The 19,909-nt window shown below is 41.7% G+C and overlaps 3 protein-coding genes across 4 annotated transcripts; 2 read left to right on the top strand and 1 right to left on the bottom strand.

Moving 5' to 3' along the window:
• The first annotated feature begins 1,281 nt into the window (after positions 1 to 1,281).
• On the top strand, positions 1,282 to 6,860 carry LOC115662230 (malate dehydrogenase [NADP], chloroplastic). Of its 2 annotated transcripts, none has more exons than XM_056313334.1 (14): positions 1,282 to 1,628; positions 1,773 to 1,884; positions 2,510 to 2,596; positions 3,280 to 3,364; positions 4,117 to 4,298; positions 4,399 to 4,469; positions 4,578 to 4,668; positions 4,763 to 4,837; positions 4,929 to 5,030; positions 5,156 to 5,278; positions 5,698 to 5,766; positions 5,857 to 5,925; positions 6,277 to 6,330; positions 6,416 to 6,860. In XM_056313334.1, exons 1-14 carry the CDS (start codon positions 1,474 to 1,476, stop codon positions 6,467 to 6,469), a joined length of 1,329 nt encoding a protein of 442 aa, XP_056169309.1. In that variant the 5' UTR covers positions 1,282 to 1,473; the 3' UTR covers positions 6,470 to 6,860. The 2 variants fall into 2 exon arrangements, with proteins under 2 accessions (XP_056169309.1, XP_056169310.1); XM_056313335.1 differs by having other exon boundaries at positions 1,521 to 1,642; positions 1,793 to 1,884.
• Positions 6,861 to 7,605: 745 nt separating this feature from the next.
• On the bottom strand, positions 7,606 to 12,881 carry LOC115662229 (NAC domain-containing protein 78-like). Its single transcript, XM_030584402.2, has 6 exons — positions 12,618 to 12,881; positions 11,257 to 11,534; positions 10,948 to 11,127; positions 8,625 to 9,119; positions 8,429 to 8,549; positions 7,606 to 8,294 (listed from the first exon to the last, which is right to left on the bottom strand). The coding sequence occupies exons 1-6, from the start codon at positions 12,784 to 12,786 to the stop codon at positions 7,897 to 7,899; spliced, it is 1,641 nt and encodes a 546-aa protein (XP_030440262.1). The 5' UTR covers positions 12,787 to 12,881; the 3' UTR covers positions 7,606 to 7,896.
• Positions 12,882 to 16,169: 3,288 nt separating this feature from the next.
• Positions 16,170 to 19,479, top strand: LOC115662228 (uncharacterized). Its single transcript, XM_030584401.2, has 5 exons — positions 16,170 to 16,698; positions 17,248 to 17,597; positions 18,040 to 18,135; positions 18,827 to 18,886; positions 18,975 to 19,479. The coding sequence occupies exons 1-5, from the start codon at positions 16,599 to 16,601 to the stop codon at positions 19,155 to 19,157; spliced, it is 789 nt and encodes a 262-aa protein (XP_030440261.1). The 5' UTR covers positions 16,170 to 16,598; the 3' UTR covers positions 19,158 to 19,479.
• Positions 19,480 to 19,909: the final 430 nt, after the last annotated feature.

Here is a 19,909-nt window from a genome sequence, read left to right as displayed (position 1 = left end):
ATGGGACACATGGACCGTGTCAGGCTGGAGGTTTTATTGGTGAGAAGGAGGGAGTGGGACTTTGAAGAAGTACAGCTGAAAAGTGATCAACCGACATTCTCTTGAAGCCTCCTTTGGACCAACAAGGGTTTCCGGTCACGGACCAGAACTTCTCCGCTATCTAAAGGTTCGTTAGATGCAAGAAGGAGACTTTGTTCAGGACAAATTGCACAGTCAAAACAAAGAAAAAAGGGAATATGATTCAAACATTGGCAATAAGGCATGGTAAGAGAGGATCTCGTTTGATAATTAGGTGTTGTCTTGATCGATTTGATTTTCAATCGACACATCGCAGTAAAAAATAATAGATAACTATCCTCATCCCATGTATTCCTTCGGTCACTCTTCTTCCATGTATTGATTTCATGTTGGAACGCCGAAGGTGACTTAAAAGCTTTCCATCGAAATATCTTCACATAGGGATTTCATAGTTCACCCATCGTTACAATTCTTGAAGGATCAAAAGTTCAGTGAAGACACTTACACTAAATAGACAAAACCGACTAAATCCACCTTATTTAGATGATATTAACATTTCTTTTTAGTGGCGGCACTATTTCCACCCCCTAAATTACCAAATCCACCCCATTTACACTAAAATGACAAAACTGCCCTTAAATTTTCGTTCTTTTTTTAAATTATTTTTTTTCCTTTTTCTATTTAGGATCTAGTTTACCATAATTAAGCATTTTGCATATTTTTTTAGAGTATTAAAGAAAAGTGTGTTCTTAGATATTTCGATAACGTTTTACATACTTCGTGTAATATTATCTCGTCAATAGCAAGCAAAAAAAGACATTCTTTAATATAGTAAAAAACTAAAAAAATCTTTTCTTCATTAGTAATCTTATAACAATTATCTATTCTTTGTCCCTCTTATCTCAAAATCTCACTTTCTCGGCCAACTTTTTATTTTGATTTCGTTAGAGTAAAATATATATCAAGTATATTTATTTACCATACTAAAGAATTTATCTTCTTTTTTCTTTCCTTACTATATTAGCAAAGATACTTTTACACACAGCATGGAGAGGAAGAGGAGCGGTTGAGGGGTAACCGCAAGTCCATTCTTGGACCAAGAAGGTTCACCGTTCGCTCCTGTTACCAAAACAGCAGAGCCCGCAGGAAGGAGCAGGGAGGGAAACGGGAGGAGCCTCCTCCTGTTTTCCCCAAAGAAGATTTAACGACTCGTGTGGCGATGACAAGTGTCGTGCGTGTCGTGGCCTTATACCCTCCTTCCAAAGATCATCCTCCTTCCCTCTTCCTCCTCCTCACTTCCAACTTTTCTCCACCCTCTTTCTCTCTCTCTGTCTCTCTGTCTCTCTCTCGCTGAGTACCCGCGATCACCCATTAAGGGCATCGCTCTCCCTGTAAAGAAAGTCTCGTCCTTTGCCTTTCTTTGGGTAGGACTCTGTTTTCTTGAACTCTGCTGCCATGGCGGTGGCGGAGCTGACCGCACCCACGTGCCCAAAACAGGGCCTTAGCTCAGCCCAGCTCTCCTACTTATCTGCTCGCGCTTCCCGTTCCCGTCGCCTGTCTTTCAGACCTCTCCGGCGAACCCACGGTTCAAGAATCTCTTGCTCTGTCAAGTAAGTTTTCATTAGTGCTTACTTCACTAAGCTGCTTCCTTTCACTGTTAAGATGTCTTAATTACGCTCTGTTTTCTCTTTTGGAAAGCGGGGGGGGGGGGTGTTGTACTGAGTTTGATAGGTTGGTGGTTTGATTGTTTTCAGTCAAACTGCTCAAGCTCAAGCTCCAGCGGCAGTGCAACCCGAAGTTCCGAAGAGCAGCAAGCCTAAGCCTGAATGCTTCGGTGTCTTTTGCCTCACTTACGATCTCAAAGCTGTATGTTTTTTCGACAATTTTGTGTAGCTTTCTTTACTTACTTGGTGCATGTGTTGAATTATCTTGACTTTGATTCAATGTTGCTTCTTAGTGATGAGCAAGTCATTGGTTTTCTGTGCTCTATATTGCATGCTGACAAAGCTTAAATGAGAAGGTCAAGTATGTAGCATGAGAATTGCTTGTTGAAATGTTCGATCGAGAGAAATGAAGAGCGTTGGCCCTTATGGCCGTGTCTGTTACTTTGAAAGTCTCTGTTTTGGCTGTTGTGCATTTAATGTTCTTGATTTTCACTTTGGTCGATCAGTCATTAGATTCTGAATGCTTGATCTCCTCCTCACCTAATTATGATGGTGTCCATGTCTATTGGTATGTTTTCTGGAGGTGCGGAAATTCAAAGTAAATATGTTCATGTGAGAAAATGGATCCTCTTAAAGAAAGAAACTAAACACGAGTCGACTTATTCAAGCACTTCTTGTTTGACTCCTCCAAAGTGAATGAAGATGTATATGTGTTTATTCTTCTGACTGGTATTGAGCTGGTTTAATGCCATCCCATTTTCAGTTTGAACTTCCAGGGACATCTTTTCCTACAATAATGTGTTTCATGTTGTTGAATATGGTCACAGGAAGAAGAGACAAAATCTTGGAAGAAACTAATAAATGTCGCAGTATCTGGTGCTGCTGGAATGATTTCTAATCATCTGCTTTTCAAAGTAAGGATCTGTGGCAGTCTCTTGGTAGATATTATTCTCCGTCTGCTCTCGTGTTTGATTCTGGTCTGCTGTTGAACCATTTTACTGAATTCTTGTTGATGCTAGCATCAATGGTCCTTTTCTGAAAGTGTGAATTGGGAGGATTGCTGTTTTATTAACTGCATCAGTTTAGTAACATTTTGCCAATTGAAATGCAAACTTGGAACTATTATTGCACGAGTTATTTAGCAATTGTCACCAGCAGCTCCTTGGGACAATATTTCAGTGCATGCCATTCTTTGCTTTTTCTTTTTCCTTTGCAGAAGTAGTTGGGGACAAATTACACGGTACAAGTTTGTAATAGTTGTAATCAGGGAAGCAACGCCAACCGAATTTCCCACTATAAGTGTGCTTGTCTATGCCAGCGAACTGACACCTTTATTCGTTTTTCTAATATCGGTTCCGATTCTGTGTACTGTTGACACTACTTGTCTCTGCAGTTGACCAAATTGTGTTTAAGGTCTGAATAAAGTATACAAAGAGATATAATCATTTGTTTGGCGGAGAAAATTCATGAGTTTGTTTGTTTCTGCAGATTTATACTACTGCTACATCTTTTGCCACAATTTAGTACACAAGATTTCTCTAAATCTATTTTGGTTCTCAACTTTGGAAGATTGACCCAACTTTTCCTTCTTTTCCAGCTTGCATCAGGTCAGGTTTTTGGTCCTGATCAACCCATTGCTTTAAAACTTTTGGGTTCAGAAAGGTCCTTCCAAGCTCTAGAAGGTATGTGCCCCGAATGGAGAGCTACTTCTTGCTCTCAAGTTTCTGGAAAATATTATCATTTTTAATCAATAGTGCATGGACGTATATCCAGTAATATCTGTTTTCGATACATAATCGGAAGTTCCTGAGGATATCTTATGAATGTGGGATCAAGCATACATGTCACTGGGTGCCTTGGTCCATCTTACAATTGACTATCTTGAATGTCCTTAGTAAGTGTTCTTTCATATGACGCTTATCTTGATTGCACCATTAAAATTTGTCAGCAAAATGGTACCATGCTACATCCATTGTCCATTGAATCCCTGCTTTCTCGCATATAGCACAAATATCAGTTTTTGAGAGGATTTGCGACACTTCCACGGACATATTGTGCAGTCTATGTTGAATGCAGTCATTTCAGTACTCCTGGTGGTACTTTACGAGAACTGTATGCATGTTTGCACATTTGTTTGGTCTACTCTAGACACATGTATCAAGGTAGTACAAAATCGCATGACTTGTACCGAAGCAACTAGAGGAAGATGACTACATTGGGGTGACCTGTTCATAGGACTCCCTTCATCATCCTCTCTGATTGGCAAGTGAAATATGATATAATCCTAGTGTAAGAAAAGTATCAGTTCCAGAGTTGCTCAATTTATCTATATACTACACAATTCTTCGTGTCCAGGCTCACAGTCAGACAAGTGGCTGTTCTCTTGATCAACCATCATTTCATTACTCCTGAGATAATATGTTAATGCATGCAGGAGTTGCTATGGAATTGGAGGATTCCTTGTTCCCATTGTTGAGGGAAGTGCAGATCAGCATTGACCCTTATGAGGTGTTCCAAGATGTAGAATGGGCTCTCCTAATTGGAGCAAAGCCTCGAGGTCCTGGAATGGAACGAGCTGGCTTACTAGACATAAATGGGCAGATTTTTGCTGAGCAGGTAGCGTGGCAGTAGCTTTTGCGGACTGCATATAACCGCTTATGAACATCTCAAGAAACAGGTGGTGGTACTAATTCTATCTCCTTCACTTATTTTTCAGGGAAAGGCTCTAAATGCTGTTGCCTCGCGTAATGTCAAAGTAATTGTTGTAGGAAACCCCTGTAACACCAAGTAAGATATTATTTGTTATACTTCGATTTTTGCTCTTTGTTTCTAGAGACAACACGAGGAGTGTAGCTCTATTGTAGCCCCTAATGGAATGCTTCATTCTTTTGGCAGTGCGTTAATTTGCTTAAAAAATGCTCCTAATATTCCTGCAAAGAACTTCCATGCTTTAACACGTTTGGATGAGAACCGTGCGAAATGCCAGGCAAGAATGCTCATTAAAGTGAAGAATTTTACATTTTGTTATGTGCTGACAATATGATCAATTGAAACAAAATCTTGGCTTTAATATTGTGCAGCTGGCACTCAAGGCAGGCGCATTCTATGATAAGGTGTCAAATGTGACCATCTGGGGCAACCACTCGACAACTCAGGTCATTCCTCAGATTTTGCTCTAGGAAAGTGGAAGTACAAACACCCTTGTTTCATCTTTGATTGAGAAGAAAAATCTATTGGAATATCCAGGTGCCGGACTTTTTAAATGCTAGAATCAATGGGCTTCCAGTCAAGGAGGTGATCACGGATCCCAAGTGGCTAGAAGAGGAGTTCACTGAAAAAGTCCAGAACGTATGATCCAAGAAACAGATGAGTTTTATGCATTGTATTGGACAAGTATAATTAGATTTCGACTCTTTTAAGAATTTTGTATCTCACCTTTGATTACTAAAGAGAAGTAGGGATTTGATCTGTAGAGAGGTGGGGTGTTGATTAAGAAGTGGGGAAGATCTTCAGCTGCATCAACTGCGGTGTCAATTGCTGATGCCATGAAGTCTCTTGTCACTCCCACGCCCGAGGGTGATTGGTTCTCTTCAGGGGTGAGTATCTCTGTCCTTAACGTTCATGAGTATATTTCTTTTTCTCTTTAAATTCTTTTTTAAAATTCTTTGTTTTGAATGAATGCAGTTTGGTTTTTCTATTTAATTTTGCTTGGTTTACCGAAGCTGTTTGTTCATTCAGAAAGTAGCACTTCCAACATTTTGGAAAGATTACGGTACAGAGAAACGTGGGAATGAGGACAATGCATGACGAGAAAGATTAATACTTCATCCCTGTGCCCCTAGATATGGCTTTTTAGTCTTAAACAACTTAACTGATCCCCCTGCAATGCAACTACTAAGATTTGATCAGTAAGAAGTGACCGCCAAACCCAGTTCTTTGCTTAAGTAGCATTAGGAGTTAGTGTGTTGTGATGTCAGTTAGTTGCTGGTCTTATTGTGCATAAATGAATGCGCAGGTATATACTGATGGAAACCCTTACGGCATTGCCGAGGGCATTGTATTCAGCATGCCATGCAGATCTAAGGTAAGTAAATGGTTTATCTTCTCGTTCAGTGGTTTCTAAACGCCCATATCTCATTGGAATCCTTGATAAAATACTTACCCATTTTTTTAGGGAGATGGTGATTATGAGCTTGTGAAGGACGTAATATTTGACGACTACCTTCTCAAGCGAATAACCAAGGTACTCTTTTCTCCATAGCGGTTGGCCTACTATGTTGCTTGTTGAACGGCTCGGAAGTTCTTAAGTGAAATAGAGGCGCACAATCTTTGCAGAACGGACATTTTTTATGTGATGAGAATGGAATCTGGAATCTCTAATTCTTCAAAGATATGAATGTCTTCCCGTGTTTTCCTTGGAAACAAGGTCTCATCATGAGGGGCTGTGAATATTCTTCCAGATATCGATTCCTTAAACATAGAGTTTTGCGTGATCTTTAAACTTTAATCAATAGTTGATGAGAAAAACTCTAGATTCTCATTTGACCAATCCGGCTTTGCTACTTTTCATCTAACTTGAACTGTTATTCTGCAGACTGAAGCCGAGTTGCTGGCAGAGAGGCGATGTGTAGCTCACCTGATTGGAGGGGTAAGCCTTGGATAGCCACATCGTAAATTTTCCTTCGAAAACCCTTCTTTTGGCTTATAATTTACAAATCCCTCTTTTCTTTCAGGGTGTTGCTTTTTGTGATCTGCCAGAGGACACTATGCTTCCTGGAGAGATGTAATTCTATTCATTCATACCTGGCCTTTTCTTTTCCCTGGAGAATCTGCAAAGAGCTGGTTGTTAACAGTAACAAGCTGTCAGGTTCGATATCAGAATATGTACTCAGAAGAAGATTAATATTTATGTGAAGTATGGACGAAGAGAAGAATAAACTAATTGGGTGGATAGGGTAGCTTCATGTACAAGATTTGCAAAAAAAATTTTGGCGGACAGTGGTGTATTGCGGTGTAAGTTAAAGCTCGTGCTTTCAAAATTATTCTCATATGGCCTTGGCCGTGGACTCTTTATGCCCATTGACTCTGTATTCTCAGTTGTATCATTGTGCCAATCTGTTGTCATAAGCTGCTGATTGAACTCCAAATGGCACGTTTGGCCAAAGGGTTGCTTTGCTTTATTGATTATTATTAAGCTTTTATTTTCCTCTGTTTTAATTTCCGATACTGGCGACCATCGCTTGATGGAGATCATCATTGTTTGGTAGGATCGCCGCGACTTATTCATTGCAATTCAAATTGGTTAGTGGACGTAATCGGTTTGTTCTAGCTGACTGACTCAGTAGCTTCAGTAGTTGGCGCAGTTGGCGTGCGCATATGCCACTAAATCATTCAACGGAATGTGGATCGACACTTTGGTGGCAAGTCTCGTCAAATCCTTAGTGAAGAAAAACACGGGACCAGCGTTTGCTGTCACCTTGTATTCGGATCCAAAACTTCTTCTTTTTGAGATTTCTTGTACAGAATATTTCAAATATATAAATCGGGATACTCTCGGAAACAATTTTCTTCTGAGTCCTAATTCCACTGCCGCGGCCGAGCAAATGGATGGTGACGCCTTCCCATCCTTGCATCCGTGTGTAGCAAGCATGCCATTAGAAAAATCCACAGCCGGGCCATTCATCCTGACTTCAAATCTCTCAACAGAATCAAAACTCATCTGGCTACTCTTGACTTGCTTGTCCCCCAACGCCACTCGAACACGGCATATTCCATCTCTCACTTGTTTCCGCATTGCTCCAATACACAAAATACTCCCGACAATATGAGTGCAGAACATTATGCATTCACCACCTAAAGGTAAATCAATAATATCATAGGCGTCATAGAAGGCGAGGCGATCCATCTGCATCAAACAGCAAGCGGAACGAAAAAATGGAGCTGACATACACATTGATCTGATGATTCCAATCCTATCCATGGGCTGTAGCAAATACAACAAACGCCACAACAGATACCCATCAACATCGGGGTTCAACATCGTCGGTACATATTAAAAAAGGCCGAGCAATAGTTTTGCACTTGACATAGGATAACTTAAGCAAAATATGTCAGAGTCCTCCAGAAAGATAACTAGAATAGTATATTCCTATGTGAGTTTTTATCTGCTATCTCCATTCCAGTGGCCGAGATTGCCACCTTTTCCAGTATCCTGCTACCTTGAGTAGATAGAGGTCCCGACTTTAACGCTGACCGAGATAAGTATAATCCAAAAGAACAAAAAGAAGCACCAGCTCCATGAAACCACTGATGGTGTCTTGCGAGAAAGCAGGCCAGAATTGATGGGGCTGACATCAGCTTGGGACATCCCAAAAGATAGAACGATATTGAGTTCTCCATTCTTACCAACTGACCAATCCATTCCACTGCCAACCAAATTCATGTTTCTTATTCTTATCATGCCAGCAGTAACATGAGCAGAACTTGAAGGCTGTGCAGCTGAATTGAGATGAAGTGCCACATTTTTCACCGGGAACTCTGCAGCAAAAGCAGGAGGAGCAGGGAAGCTGCCTAACATTTGACTGGCTGCTTTCATCAATGGATACTTGAAACCTACAGGAATAAATCCAGATTATGCTCAGGCAAATGTGAAAAGCAATTCATATAGAAATAAAGGGACAATTAAAGACGCAAAGGAAAGGAGATATTTCAGATGGTGCCAGGTCATAATAAAGGTCAACTCTTACTTTCGTCAGGGTCCTTTGAATCCAAATGTGGCTTCGAAGTTGACGCAGAGTCCTTACTGCAAGATTCTGAAGGAAGATTGCCTCCTGCCAGAGGGACTTCTTCATTTCCTCCATTAACATGCTGCAAGACAAACGATTCAATAGAGCGGCAACTGGAAATGCCACAGTACTTCTCCAAAATATGAAGCAGACTTACCTCGGCATTAAGTGTGTGATCAGAAAGCGCATTTTCAGATGGAAGTTGAGAGGATTCATATGGCAAGACGTTCTCATCATCTGCATCAAAGAATGTTAGGTAGTCGTCAACAGCAAAATCTGCCGCATCCTCCCCAAGGAGATTAGCAAGGTCATTTGTCTGGAGGTAGAACTCATCTCCTGGAAGGTGATCTTCAGCTCCATCTAAGTATGGCCCATTGAGAAAGTAATTGGCATCCACAGGATTGGCATTATCATCTGATTGGTCAATGTATCCCTTCTCAATGGCTTTCATCTCCCTCCGGTATTGCTCTGGTAAAACAAAGAACTGCTCATCCTGCTGTTGCGAACCGGCTTGAACTGCATTGGTTTCTATCAGAGGCTTTTGCTCATCTTCAGTGAGGTCATTTGAGTGCTCAGTGCCCTGGCTTGTCTCACCATGATGGAAGTTCAGAGGAACTGGAGCATCTCCAGATTCAATTCCAACATCAATACTCTGAAACACAAAAATGGTGTAAGAATTAAGGTAATGCAAGTGGAGACTCCGATAAAGGCTCTGTGTAAACAAGGGCAAAGAAAGAAGCCAAAATAGTAGTCCTACATATATTATCTCACACATGACAGAAGAATAATTGGAAGTAACTAAAACACGAGAACATACAATGATCAGGACCAACCTTCCAAGCCCAAAAAAGAAGAGAAAAAGAGACAGTACAATAGATGCTAAAGCAAGGACTTAATAATCTCGTGATGTGAGGAGAGTTAACAAAGACTAAGCAGATTTTACAGAACTTCATATTGCCCTGACAGGAAGCCACTTGCTTGTGAAAAACTTAACCGTACACGTATCTTCTGATTTTCCACCCTCTAACCCTCTTTTCTAGTTATCCAATCCTGGCTGACACTTGACAGTGCATGAACTTCATTAAAATTGCACAGGTCAAGTCCTCATCTTGATTCTCTACTTCTCCAGCAAAGAATGATGCATGGCTGCTGTAAAATTAGGTTGAACTGCACACGACAAAATTTTCTGCCCAGCAGATGAAATGGACTGCATAAGATATCCAACAACTGCCTGGATTAATTTATCGTGCAAGTTGATTTTTTTGGGTCCCGTCAAAGGTGATCACCTAGTATTCCTTAATACAATTAATTAGTCAAAGAGAGTTTCCAAAAAGAGCCTCACTTTACATAGCCAAGTGCTTGATGGTGATAGAGCACCTCACTTCTAGAATTTTAAGCTTTCCATATCACTTTAAGATATTGGGCGGTGGCATCTAGAGATCCAGGTATAAACATGAGGTCATGTGAATACTATTAAAATATATGGATCTTCCTGAGGCATTGATCAGGATGCCCACAATGGCTAGAAAATCGACTCTCTCCGGAGTAGTTTGAAAATTTCTTCACCTAGAGGGCAGTTCTATTGCTCGTGGGGCTCATCGCCATTTCCAAGAGAAGAGGGTAGGTCCAGGTCAGTCGACAATGCCTTTGCCAAATTTATTCATGTTTTACTATCCCTCAAATGACCAGATCTCCTGACTTTCAGCTCTCTCTCTCTCTCTCTCTCTCTCTCTCTCTCTCTCTCTCTCTCTCTCTCTCTTCATGGGAAGGACTATAATTCTTTTGTAACAAGAATGTACTATAACTTAATAAAAGAAGTGTCACCCTTTTGTGAAATTGTTTAAACAATCTAGCTCACTATTACACTTGCAACACACAGAATCAATTCCGTCCGCTAAATAAAACACAGAATTAACAAAGAAAAAAAATAACAAATAACATAAGACATAAAATACAAGGTGCTTCTGTAAATGAAGGATTTTCTCTAGCGCCAAGGGGAAAAGGAAAGCAAAATTCCCTCGACTTCATGTTAAGGTCTCCCAACTTGTTACCCTCAGGATGCAGAAGATATCTCTGCCGTTTGTGTTACCACACTTTTGAAGTATTTTTGGCACCAGTACACTGTTTCAAGGTTCAAACCCTGGAGAACCCTTAAAACCTATGTTCATATAACAGCTTCAACTAAAGATTGCCAACAATCAACAAAGGTAAGCCCTGCAAGGAGACACCTATAATTGGAGGCCCATTGTGAATTGATCAAGTCCATGGAAGTCGGTTGCATCTTTTCAGTTCTACACTCCCTCTCTGATAGTTTCATGAAAAATCGCTCTTTTCCCACTTCCAAATCGTGATTACAAAACCAATTGCCTTTACAGATAAATCTGGACATCCGCTAAATTAATACCTTCTATAGGAGTGTGATTTTACTGTGACACTATGGACACCAAATTGTTGAAGGAAGTAACACAAGAAAACCGAACCTGATCCAAGTCATCTGCCTCAACATATTCATCATCAACAACCACCATTGCCTCCTGATCAGGAAACAGAGCCACATCATCATCCTCCCACTCCTCCTCAATGAACGGGGCACCATATTGCTCCCCGTTCTTTGGGCCGGGACCACTCTTCTGAAAAATCCTGCACAGCACGAATGAATCCTTCGGGACCCAAACAATCCGACAAACAACCAAAAAGCAAAAAGTTAAGTGTCAATAGTAATTGAGATGTCAAGAAGAAAAAACAAAATGCCATCTATGTTTAACAATTTTACAGCATAATAAACTCACTTGCGGAATTCCAGCCTTCTCCAATTCTTCATCGGTGAGACGATATTCATGCATAACCCAATTAGTGCGCTGTCCACGTGGAGCTCGCCCATTATGGTAAACCAAAGTTTTCTTCATTCCAACTGTTCGAGAGTAATGAAAGATTGGCCTGTCCTTCCCTGTCGTCTTCCAGTAACCATTCTCTGTGGCACGATTTGTCTTTGACCCATTTGCATACTTCTTATCCAGCGCACTGAAGAAGTACCACTCACGGTCTCTAGTTTTCAATTTCGACTTATCTGGAACATCAAAAATGAAATCAAAATAAGTTTGCCTCGACTGAATTCATTAAGAAAATGAATTGGAATAGAAGAGAAGAAACGACTACTTTTTGAAATACACCTCCTACCAAATCAGAATTTAAAACCTCAATGGACCCATTTCCATTATAATTTCAGACCATGGACTTGATAGTAGTCAACCGGATGTGGCTTTGCCACATGGAAAAAAACATTTGTCCAGTAATATCATCCACTGTAACATTCGACAAGCAATACGGCATATCGATTGCCGCAGCTAACTTGCCTCATCCATCGAATTGCAGACCTACCTCGCCTCTTGATGCTTGTTCCAGCAAAACTGGAAGGTGCCGCCAGAGATATAGCTCCTCAATCTCACTATTCACCACCAAGTCAATACAACCACAACAAATTCAGGGCGAAGAATCGATCACGCATCCTCGCCAAGGACGCATTATGAGCTTCCACGCTGGCCTCAGGATGTAGAGGACGATGGGTCCTCACTATCCAGGATTCCAGGGTGGACCCACACCAAAGAAAAAAACTGCCAGAACCCGACACCGCTAAGCTAGACTGAATTTCATCCCACTCACCTTTGTCCAGGATACGAAGTAGAACGACACACACCTAAAAGATCAGTTCACGCGCTCAGTCAAAATCGCAAGGCGTCTCAACAAATTCCGCTTGTTGGATTCGGGGGGGCGGGGGCGGGGTCATAAAGAATTGTCAGAGGAAGAAGATTTTTTTGGCCTCCCCTGCACTGCCCGATTGAAGTTCCCAAGACACAGCGTCTCAATTATAGCAAGATAATTCGCTTACCAATGCAAATTCCAGTCAGGCGAATCCCCCAAGAACCCAAAAAAAATCCCCAACTTGACCTAAGCCGAAATCCCCAAAAAGCAAAAGATAAGAAAGGAAAGAAAGAACCCCCGCCGCGAGTCTTCACGGTCAAACACACAGCGAGTCAAATTCACAAGCAAGCACCAAATGACGCGCCGGAAGCCCAGACGATCAAACAAAATCAGGAACCGCGGGAGCAAGATCTGTACGGGAAAAAAGGAAGGGGGGGAATGAATTATTTACCGGGGAGATCCCAGGGCTCGCATCTGTAGACGTCGACGTCGGAGATGGCGTCGATGCGGAGGGGCTTGCCGGAGACCTTGCGCTTCAGGTAGTACCGGACCAGCTCCTCGTCGGTGGGGTGGAACCGGAACCCCGGCGCCAGCAACTTCGCCAATGAATCGCGCCCCATGGACGTCCCGCCGATCGTCAGCTAGGGTTTTTAGAGAGAGAAAGTAGAGAGAGAGAGAGAGCAGAGAGTAGAGAGAGATCGGGGGGATTGGGATTTCGAATGGGAGGAGTAAAGATCGCAGCTTTGTGGGGGGTGGGGGGGGGGGGGGGCTTTGGCTTTGAAGGCGAAAAGGTAAAGGAGGAGACGAAGGAAACTATCCCCGAAATTTAAAAATAATAATAATAAAAAATAAAGTAAGAAAAACGAGAAAAAGAAAAAGGGTTTCCTTTTTTTTTAATTATTTTATTTTAATTTAATGATTAAATTAGAATAAAGATTAGATAAGAAAGAGGGGATTCGGCCCTCGGGGAAGTTGCGTGAAGGCAGGCGAGAGTGGGGAGGATGGGGGGAGGCGCTAGCGTCACCCGCGGGTGGGTCACGGCGCCCCGGTGACGTGTCGGTGGCGAGGGGAGGGGAAGAAGGTTCTGGAACTGCGGTGCGTGGTGACCGTCACCGTCGGTCGGCGTTTTACGCGACGGTTGTTGACGTGGGCGCTTACGAGCTTCGGGGTGGCGACGTTGACCGCGACTTCCTGGAATCCAGCTCGGCTGGACAAATTTAATTTTTCATTTTTTTTTAAATTCTCTCTCTCTCTTTTTTTTTTTTTTTTTTTGGGTTTGGTTTGTTAATCGCTTCGGCCTTGTGGTTGCAGTTGCTCACGTTGGTGGTTGGTTGCCACCAACCCACTGTGGATCATCGACCGAGATTGATGGCGGTGTCGGTTGGCCGGTCGATTACCGCCGCTGGTCTCGCGCGCCCTTGCCGGAGTCGCGAGAGAGAGAGAGAGTCTTTCAGCTCTGGAATACTCACTCGAGGGCCGAGGACGCCGTGCAGCCGTCGCCTCTCTCCTCGAGGCGTGACCTTTGCCTGGGGTCGCGGCTCGAGCGAGCATGCTTGTTTGGTTTTACTTGCGCTCGAGGCATGATTCATCCCCTGCCCTCTTTTTAGACGTGAAAATTTTAAATTACAGGGACCAGATTTTGAACTCGAGTAAAAGTTCGCGTTTTTTTTTATTGAGACAAAGAAAAATTCGGATTAAAATTATCGCTCGAAGTAAAGTTATTGCTTTTTTTTAAATTAGCCCCAACAAAAATGGTATTATCCTTATTGAGAAATTTGATTTGATAAGCACACCTCTTTACTTTTGCTATTCCTCGTGACATTTTGAAACAATAAAACTCAAATAATAACAAAAGCGCATTGACCACGACTCCTGAAATCCAACCTGGCTGGACAAATTCTTCTTCTTCTTCTTCTTTTTCTGTCAAATTCTCTTTTACTTTTCTTTGGTTTGTCAGTCACTTCGGTCCGCTTTGTGGTTCCGGTGGTTCACGTTGGCGGCCGCCACCAACCCACTCTAGAGCATTGGCTGAGATCAATTGTGGCAGCAGTCGGTCGATCACCACCATCAGCCGCCCTCACCGGAGTCGAGAGGGTCCTTAGCTCTCGATCCTCATTTTGAGGGTCGGGGATGCCATGCGGCTGTCACCTCTGCTTGAGGCGTGACCTCCTCTTACGGTTGCGACTCGGGCAAGCATGCTCGTGTTGCTTCACTTGCACCGTTCGAGACGTGATTCGTGAAGGGATGTATCGAGAACCGAAACAGAACGATCACGCAGAAATTAGAGAAAATAGACGATGCACGAATTTACCCAGATCCACCATCGAATAGGGCTACGTCCTGCAAAGAGATTTCGCTATATTTTCGGTTTACAGCCACTTAACTTGTTACAATGATCAGAAAAACGAGCAAAATATATATGTGCCCCCAAATAGGCCCAAAACCTAAACCTATACGAAATATCTTAATCTCGCACCATACGACAGCCTTAAATAAAAGCTCAAACCCCGTTGAATGCGTGGGCGCCCGCCCGAGCCCTCGCCCGCCACCCTGGTGCAGCCCGCCGACCGGCCACTGGGAACCTTGTCGGGGCAACGCCGCCCTCAAACCCCGCTCGCCGACCGGCAACAGACACCCGTGTCCCCCCGAACCCCGCATTCCACACGCAGGGGTCACATGTCGTCTGGGATAACACTTCAGTTTCCCTAAGCTCACGTGGGCGTACCCGGTGTGAGAAACAAGGGTCCCCGAAGTATTCGCCAACTCCAACAATTCGGTCCTCGTTCTCTCCTTAGAATTCTTGTTTCATTTTAATGCCCAAACAATATCAAGTTAAAAGGACTTGATTTGACAATTTAAGAATCAAAGAACTCGATTGCACAACCGACATAAGTTGCAAGACCAAAAATAAAATTATCCTCATTAAGAAATTTGATTTGGTAAGCACACTTCTTTACTTTGCTATTACAAACAGAAAAAACTCAAACAACAAAAAAAAAACAAAACATGTCATTTCAACATGTCGTAAAAAGCAAAAATCTTTTGATTAAATCATCTTTCAATTCTTCACAATTCATCTCGATTTCTCTTATCTTATTTCCATTGCCTCGTCCTACCAAATGATGTCGAAATAAAACGAGCTACCATTTTAAAATTGCTCCAATTCATTTGTTTATTTTTTTCCAATTTGCATAACTTTCAATTTCTCTGTATCTCTGCAACTTTGTATTAAGTTAGATTTTAAAAGTAGGAAATAATGTATATCTTTTTGGGCCCCGGAAATCATATACATTAATCAGGAATAAGCTATCTCCTATATTCCTAATACATATTAATTATCTCACTTTTCTATTCAAATTAAGGATTAAAACCACGAAAAACCTCAAATTTGTACACTTGTGATAAATTTACTCAAAAATTAATTTTTTGTTCATAAAAAATCCCAAACTGCTTTACTTGTGACAAATTTGCTCCATATTAATTTGTTGACTATCAAATACCTAAAAATAGTATATTTGTGACAAGTTTTACCATCCGTTAATTTCTGTTAAATTGGATTAATACCACGAAAAATTATAAACCGGTACACCTGTGACAAACACATGTAATTGATAGTAAAATTTAACGGAAAATTATCACATGTGCATCGATTTAGGATTAAATTTTGGGTAAATATGTAAATGAGTTTGTCGGTATTAACCTAAAATTAATTGGATTTCTCACGACAATAAAACAGAATAATTTGTGTGATATTTTTCTCTATATGCTGAAATTTGTTTCCTGGAGCTAAAAAGAAAGAACCCTAGTTCCCAGCTTAAACCCCAGCCCCCCCAAAAAATTGCACCCGAATTCGAGCCATTCCTCTGCAAAACCGACGCATGGTTCGTGTTCTGCGTTGATCTTCGACACTGTTTGAAGCCACTTCTGTTCGAAATCGATTGGGAGCGCGCTCGCCGTCACCGCCCAAATCGGCGACGCCCGCTTGGGATGCTGGGTTTGCTTGCCTTTCCTCCACTTTCTTCTTTTTCGTTCGCTTTGTTGGGGGCTTTCTCGTTTCTGGGTTTGGATCTCTGGCGTTTCTTGGCGTCATTTCTCCATAAATTTGCGAACTTTGACCTGTTTCATTCCCCTGTGCTGTTTCTTGAGCTTAAATTTGTTCTTTTTTTTCTAGTTTCTTGAGTATTGAATGGGACTGTGGCCATCTATTACCTTAAGCTGTCGGTAATTCGTTTGTTTTTCTAGCATTGGAAGTTACTTCGCAATCCTCATGATGTCGGATAACTCTGTCGGCGTGAGCAATGTAAAGAATTCGCGTTTCTTGGATAGTGATTTGCTCAAATTTGTAGGATCTTGCTGTGATTCAGTCTCACAAGAGTCCAAAAGCCGACTTTAACGGCCGTGCACACGGAAGATTCTGGTGTTAGGAGGAGAGATGACGCTTTCTCGGGCTGTGATGCGATCCTTGAGTAATGGCTTACCGCGGCAATTCCATCGTCCCCATTTAGCTAGAACCCTCTCGGTGAATGCGTCAGGTACTTTTGGGTTTTCATTGTCCAGGTGCCGTTCCGAGCTGTTGGAGTGGTCCAAGCATTGTTGGGAACGCTCTTTTGTCTGGTTTTGTTTTGAATGGAGAGTGTTGTTTGTTGGATTGGGTTGCGGTTCTTCTTTCTTAAGCTTCCTTGTTGTCATGGGAAATAAGCTTATGCAAAGTGTATACCTTTTACTGTAAATGGTGTAGGTGTAAAATTCAAGCTTAGTCTTGTGGGTGAGTCATTTCGTTACTTGGTGGGGAGTTTGCTTGTTATAATAAGGTTCTCTTTGTTTTCTCCTTTCTTCAGCGGCGTTTGGTTGTAAACATTGTTGACAAGCGGCCTGTCTTATTTTTCTGGGGCTGACTTATAATCTTCAACCATCGATATAATGTATGTTTGAAAATACTCAACATGAAACTACATGAACAGATTTGTGAAGTAGGTTTGGTTTCCTTTGCAATTCTCTTACATGGGTGTTCTTGAGAAAACTTCATAATGTGCCCTGTTCCTTTTATGATTCTGCCAACCTGTTGATGTATTGTTCTGCAGGTCATAACAGTAATGACAAAGAAAGTTCTAATTCATCCGAGCCTGCTGATGAATTTGAGCGGCGGATATTTGGTGGCTTTTCTGGAAGTGATTCAAAAACTGATGCTTTTTTCCAGAAGTTTGACAGAATTGACAAGGCCAGATATGGTTCGAGACTGAATGGTGAAGATAATAGCTTCCGGATGTTTGATGGCTTACAAGATAGTTTAAATACATTATCAGATGGTATGGATGGGAGATTGAAGAAAGAAGCCATGTACTTCAAGTTCGATTGGGACGAAGTAGAACAAGAAGATTATTCATTTAGACCTGATATGAAATTTTTTCCGGGAATGAAATATGATATAAAGGTACCGTAGTGTGATTCTATGTAGTCCAATAAAACACTTTAAACTCATAAAGTGGTTGAGGGATTAGAAGTTGTGCACTATATCTACCTTTTTCTCATGCTCTTTGATTGATCAACTGCATTTTTGTTGTGAATAACTTTAATTTTTCAGGGTTACTCTCTGTGGAGGGTTTTCCTATGTGAATCTTCTATATTAATCTGCTTGTGCTGTACACGCCGCCCGGATATTATGATTTGGGAGAGAAATCTGTTGCTACTTATGAATTATGTACTTCGTCGGTGTTTGGCAGGAAACTAATTGGCCTATAGGGATTGGGTCATGGTTTTAGCTATTATACATAAACCTGTTGTCCTTTATGTATGTTGCTAACTTTCTCCTGCAGTGTTTTGCTTTTCACTTAAGTGTCCTTATTTTCGCTGTGCTTTATCTATCTTTCTTTTAGGATCTCGATCTTAAGAAACCAGGAGTGCGCAAGTTCACCAAAAGACGGGAATTTGAAGTTACTACAGCGGAAGTGCTGAGAAAAGCTGATTTCAGGGTAAGCATTGGGTTGATCATATTGTTTTGTTTAGAATTGTCAAATAGTATACCAGCTGTGTTGAACTGACAACACCTCTTATGAGCCAGAGGTGCTTTGATGATCACTGTTAATCATTCATACCCTTCTGATTAAACCTTTTTCAAGCATGTTCCCTGCTTCATGTGATATGGTTAATACCTTCATCATGCTGAAGCTCTTAAATTGGTTGATATTTCTTTGGAGATTGTATATCTCTAGGGGCCATTGATACCATGTGACTCGTATTACAGGCAATACGTATCTCTGGTTATTTGTGCTCCATTGACATTTCTCTTCCATTTTGCTCCGCTTAGTTCTGCTTTTCTAGCTGTTAAATGACCAATCTTGCCTAGATGCCCGATCTACTGATGTAAAGAGCGGACATTTTCCCCAGAGTGAAGGAAGGCCACAATCCCGTTTCTGTAATGTAATCCCGTGTATTTATAAGAACAAACCTCTTATTCAGATCAAGGGGTGAATGACATAAATTTAGGCGTTGCCAGAGTTTATCCCGATGTCAGCATGAGTTCTCTCAAAGCGCTGTAGTTCGCCTAATAATATATGATTGACATAGCTTGCATGAAACTTTTGCATGCTTGGATGGTTTGTCATGTTCTGTTGGTATCTTTTTGCTTAGAGGTTTACTTTCTCAATGTTCAATTTTCTGCAGAATGTGAGGTTCCTTGCAAATTTCATAACTCCTGCTGGAATAATAATCAAGAGGAGCTCGGTAAAGTTCGAATATCAGTTAGGTTATGGAAATTAATTGAGCTGCAAATTGATTTTCTTGCTTATTTGCCGTTTGTCCCTTTTTTTAGACTCGCATCAGTGCCAAGGCACGGAGGAAGGTTGCGAGGGAGATCAAAACCGCTCGAGCTTTCGGCCTCATGCCTTTCACGACGATGGGAACGAAATCCTTCGTCTTTGGAAAAACAATGGAGAATCTTGACGAGGATTACGAGTACGAGGCCTTTGAGGGGATGGGTGGTGACATGGAATGAGTGACGCGATCCCGATGCCACCGAGGTTTTTGTGAGGATTGTCCATTCGACTTTTCGATCTCATCCTGGCATGCTCCTTTGACTTCCCTTTCTTTCTGTACTTTCCAATTTTGGGCAAGGTCATAGCGTTAAATCAGAGCAGAGCAGAGCCATGTAGAGGTTTCTGATGTTGGATAAAACTAGGCACAAAGAGCCAGAGTTACTAAAGAAACTAAGCTCACTGTGCTGGTACTGGAACTTTTTTTTTAAGTGTTTTGCTTGTTAAAGATGCATTGTCGTAATCAGTTATCACATTCAAGAAAGAGAACGAGACTCGGGTGGACCGGGCTTTCTTTAATTGGCCGGCCGATCACCCGTTCTGGCGGCCCACCTCCCCTGCGAAGAAGCTTTGTTGAACCGAGTCTGGGTTCTTTCTTGTGGCCCGAGACACTTGGAATTCTTTTTCATTCAAGTAACTGCCTCGATATGGTACTGTAATAACTCAAGAATGTCGAATAGTAAATTGCAATCTTATTGCTCGAAACACCAACATTCTCGTCTGTCCAAAGTTTTTACAGCATAAGGAATATTAGTAAAAAAGAACAAAGAAATTTGTACAGTTTGTCGCGATTTGACTTGCTTGGGTAGATCGGGGAAGGCGTATTTCGGAGCACCTTCAAAATGTCTCCAAGGGATAGCTATGGTGGACTCATTTCGGATGGTCTACCTACAAACATTTTGCGATGAGTTTAATTTCGAGATGATACGGAACC

This window comes from Syzygium oleosum, unplaced genomic scaffold (assembly GCF_021117445.2).
Source record: "Syzygium oleosum isolate NSW1041296 unplaced genomic scaffold, Sole_v2.1 Sole_v2.07, whole genome shotgun sequence".
NCBI classification, from domain to species: Eukaryota; Viridiplantae; Streptophyta; class Magnoliopsida; order Myrtales; family Myrtaceae; genus Syzygium; species Syzygium oleosum.
This window is presented reverse-complemented; position numbering and strand designations above follow the sequence as displayed.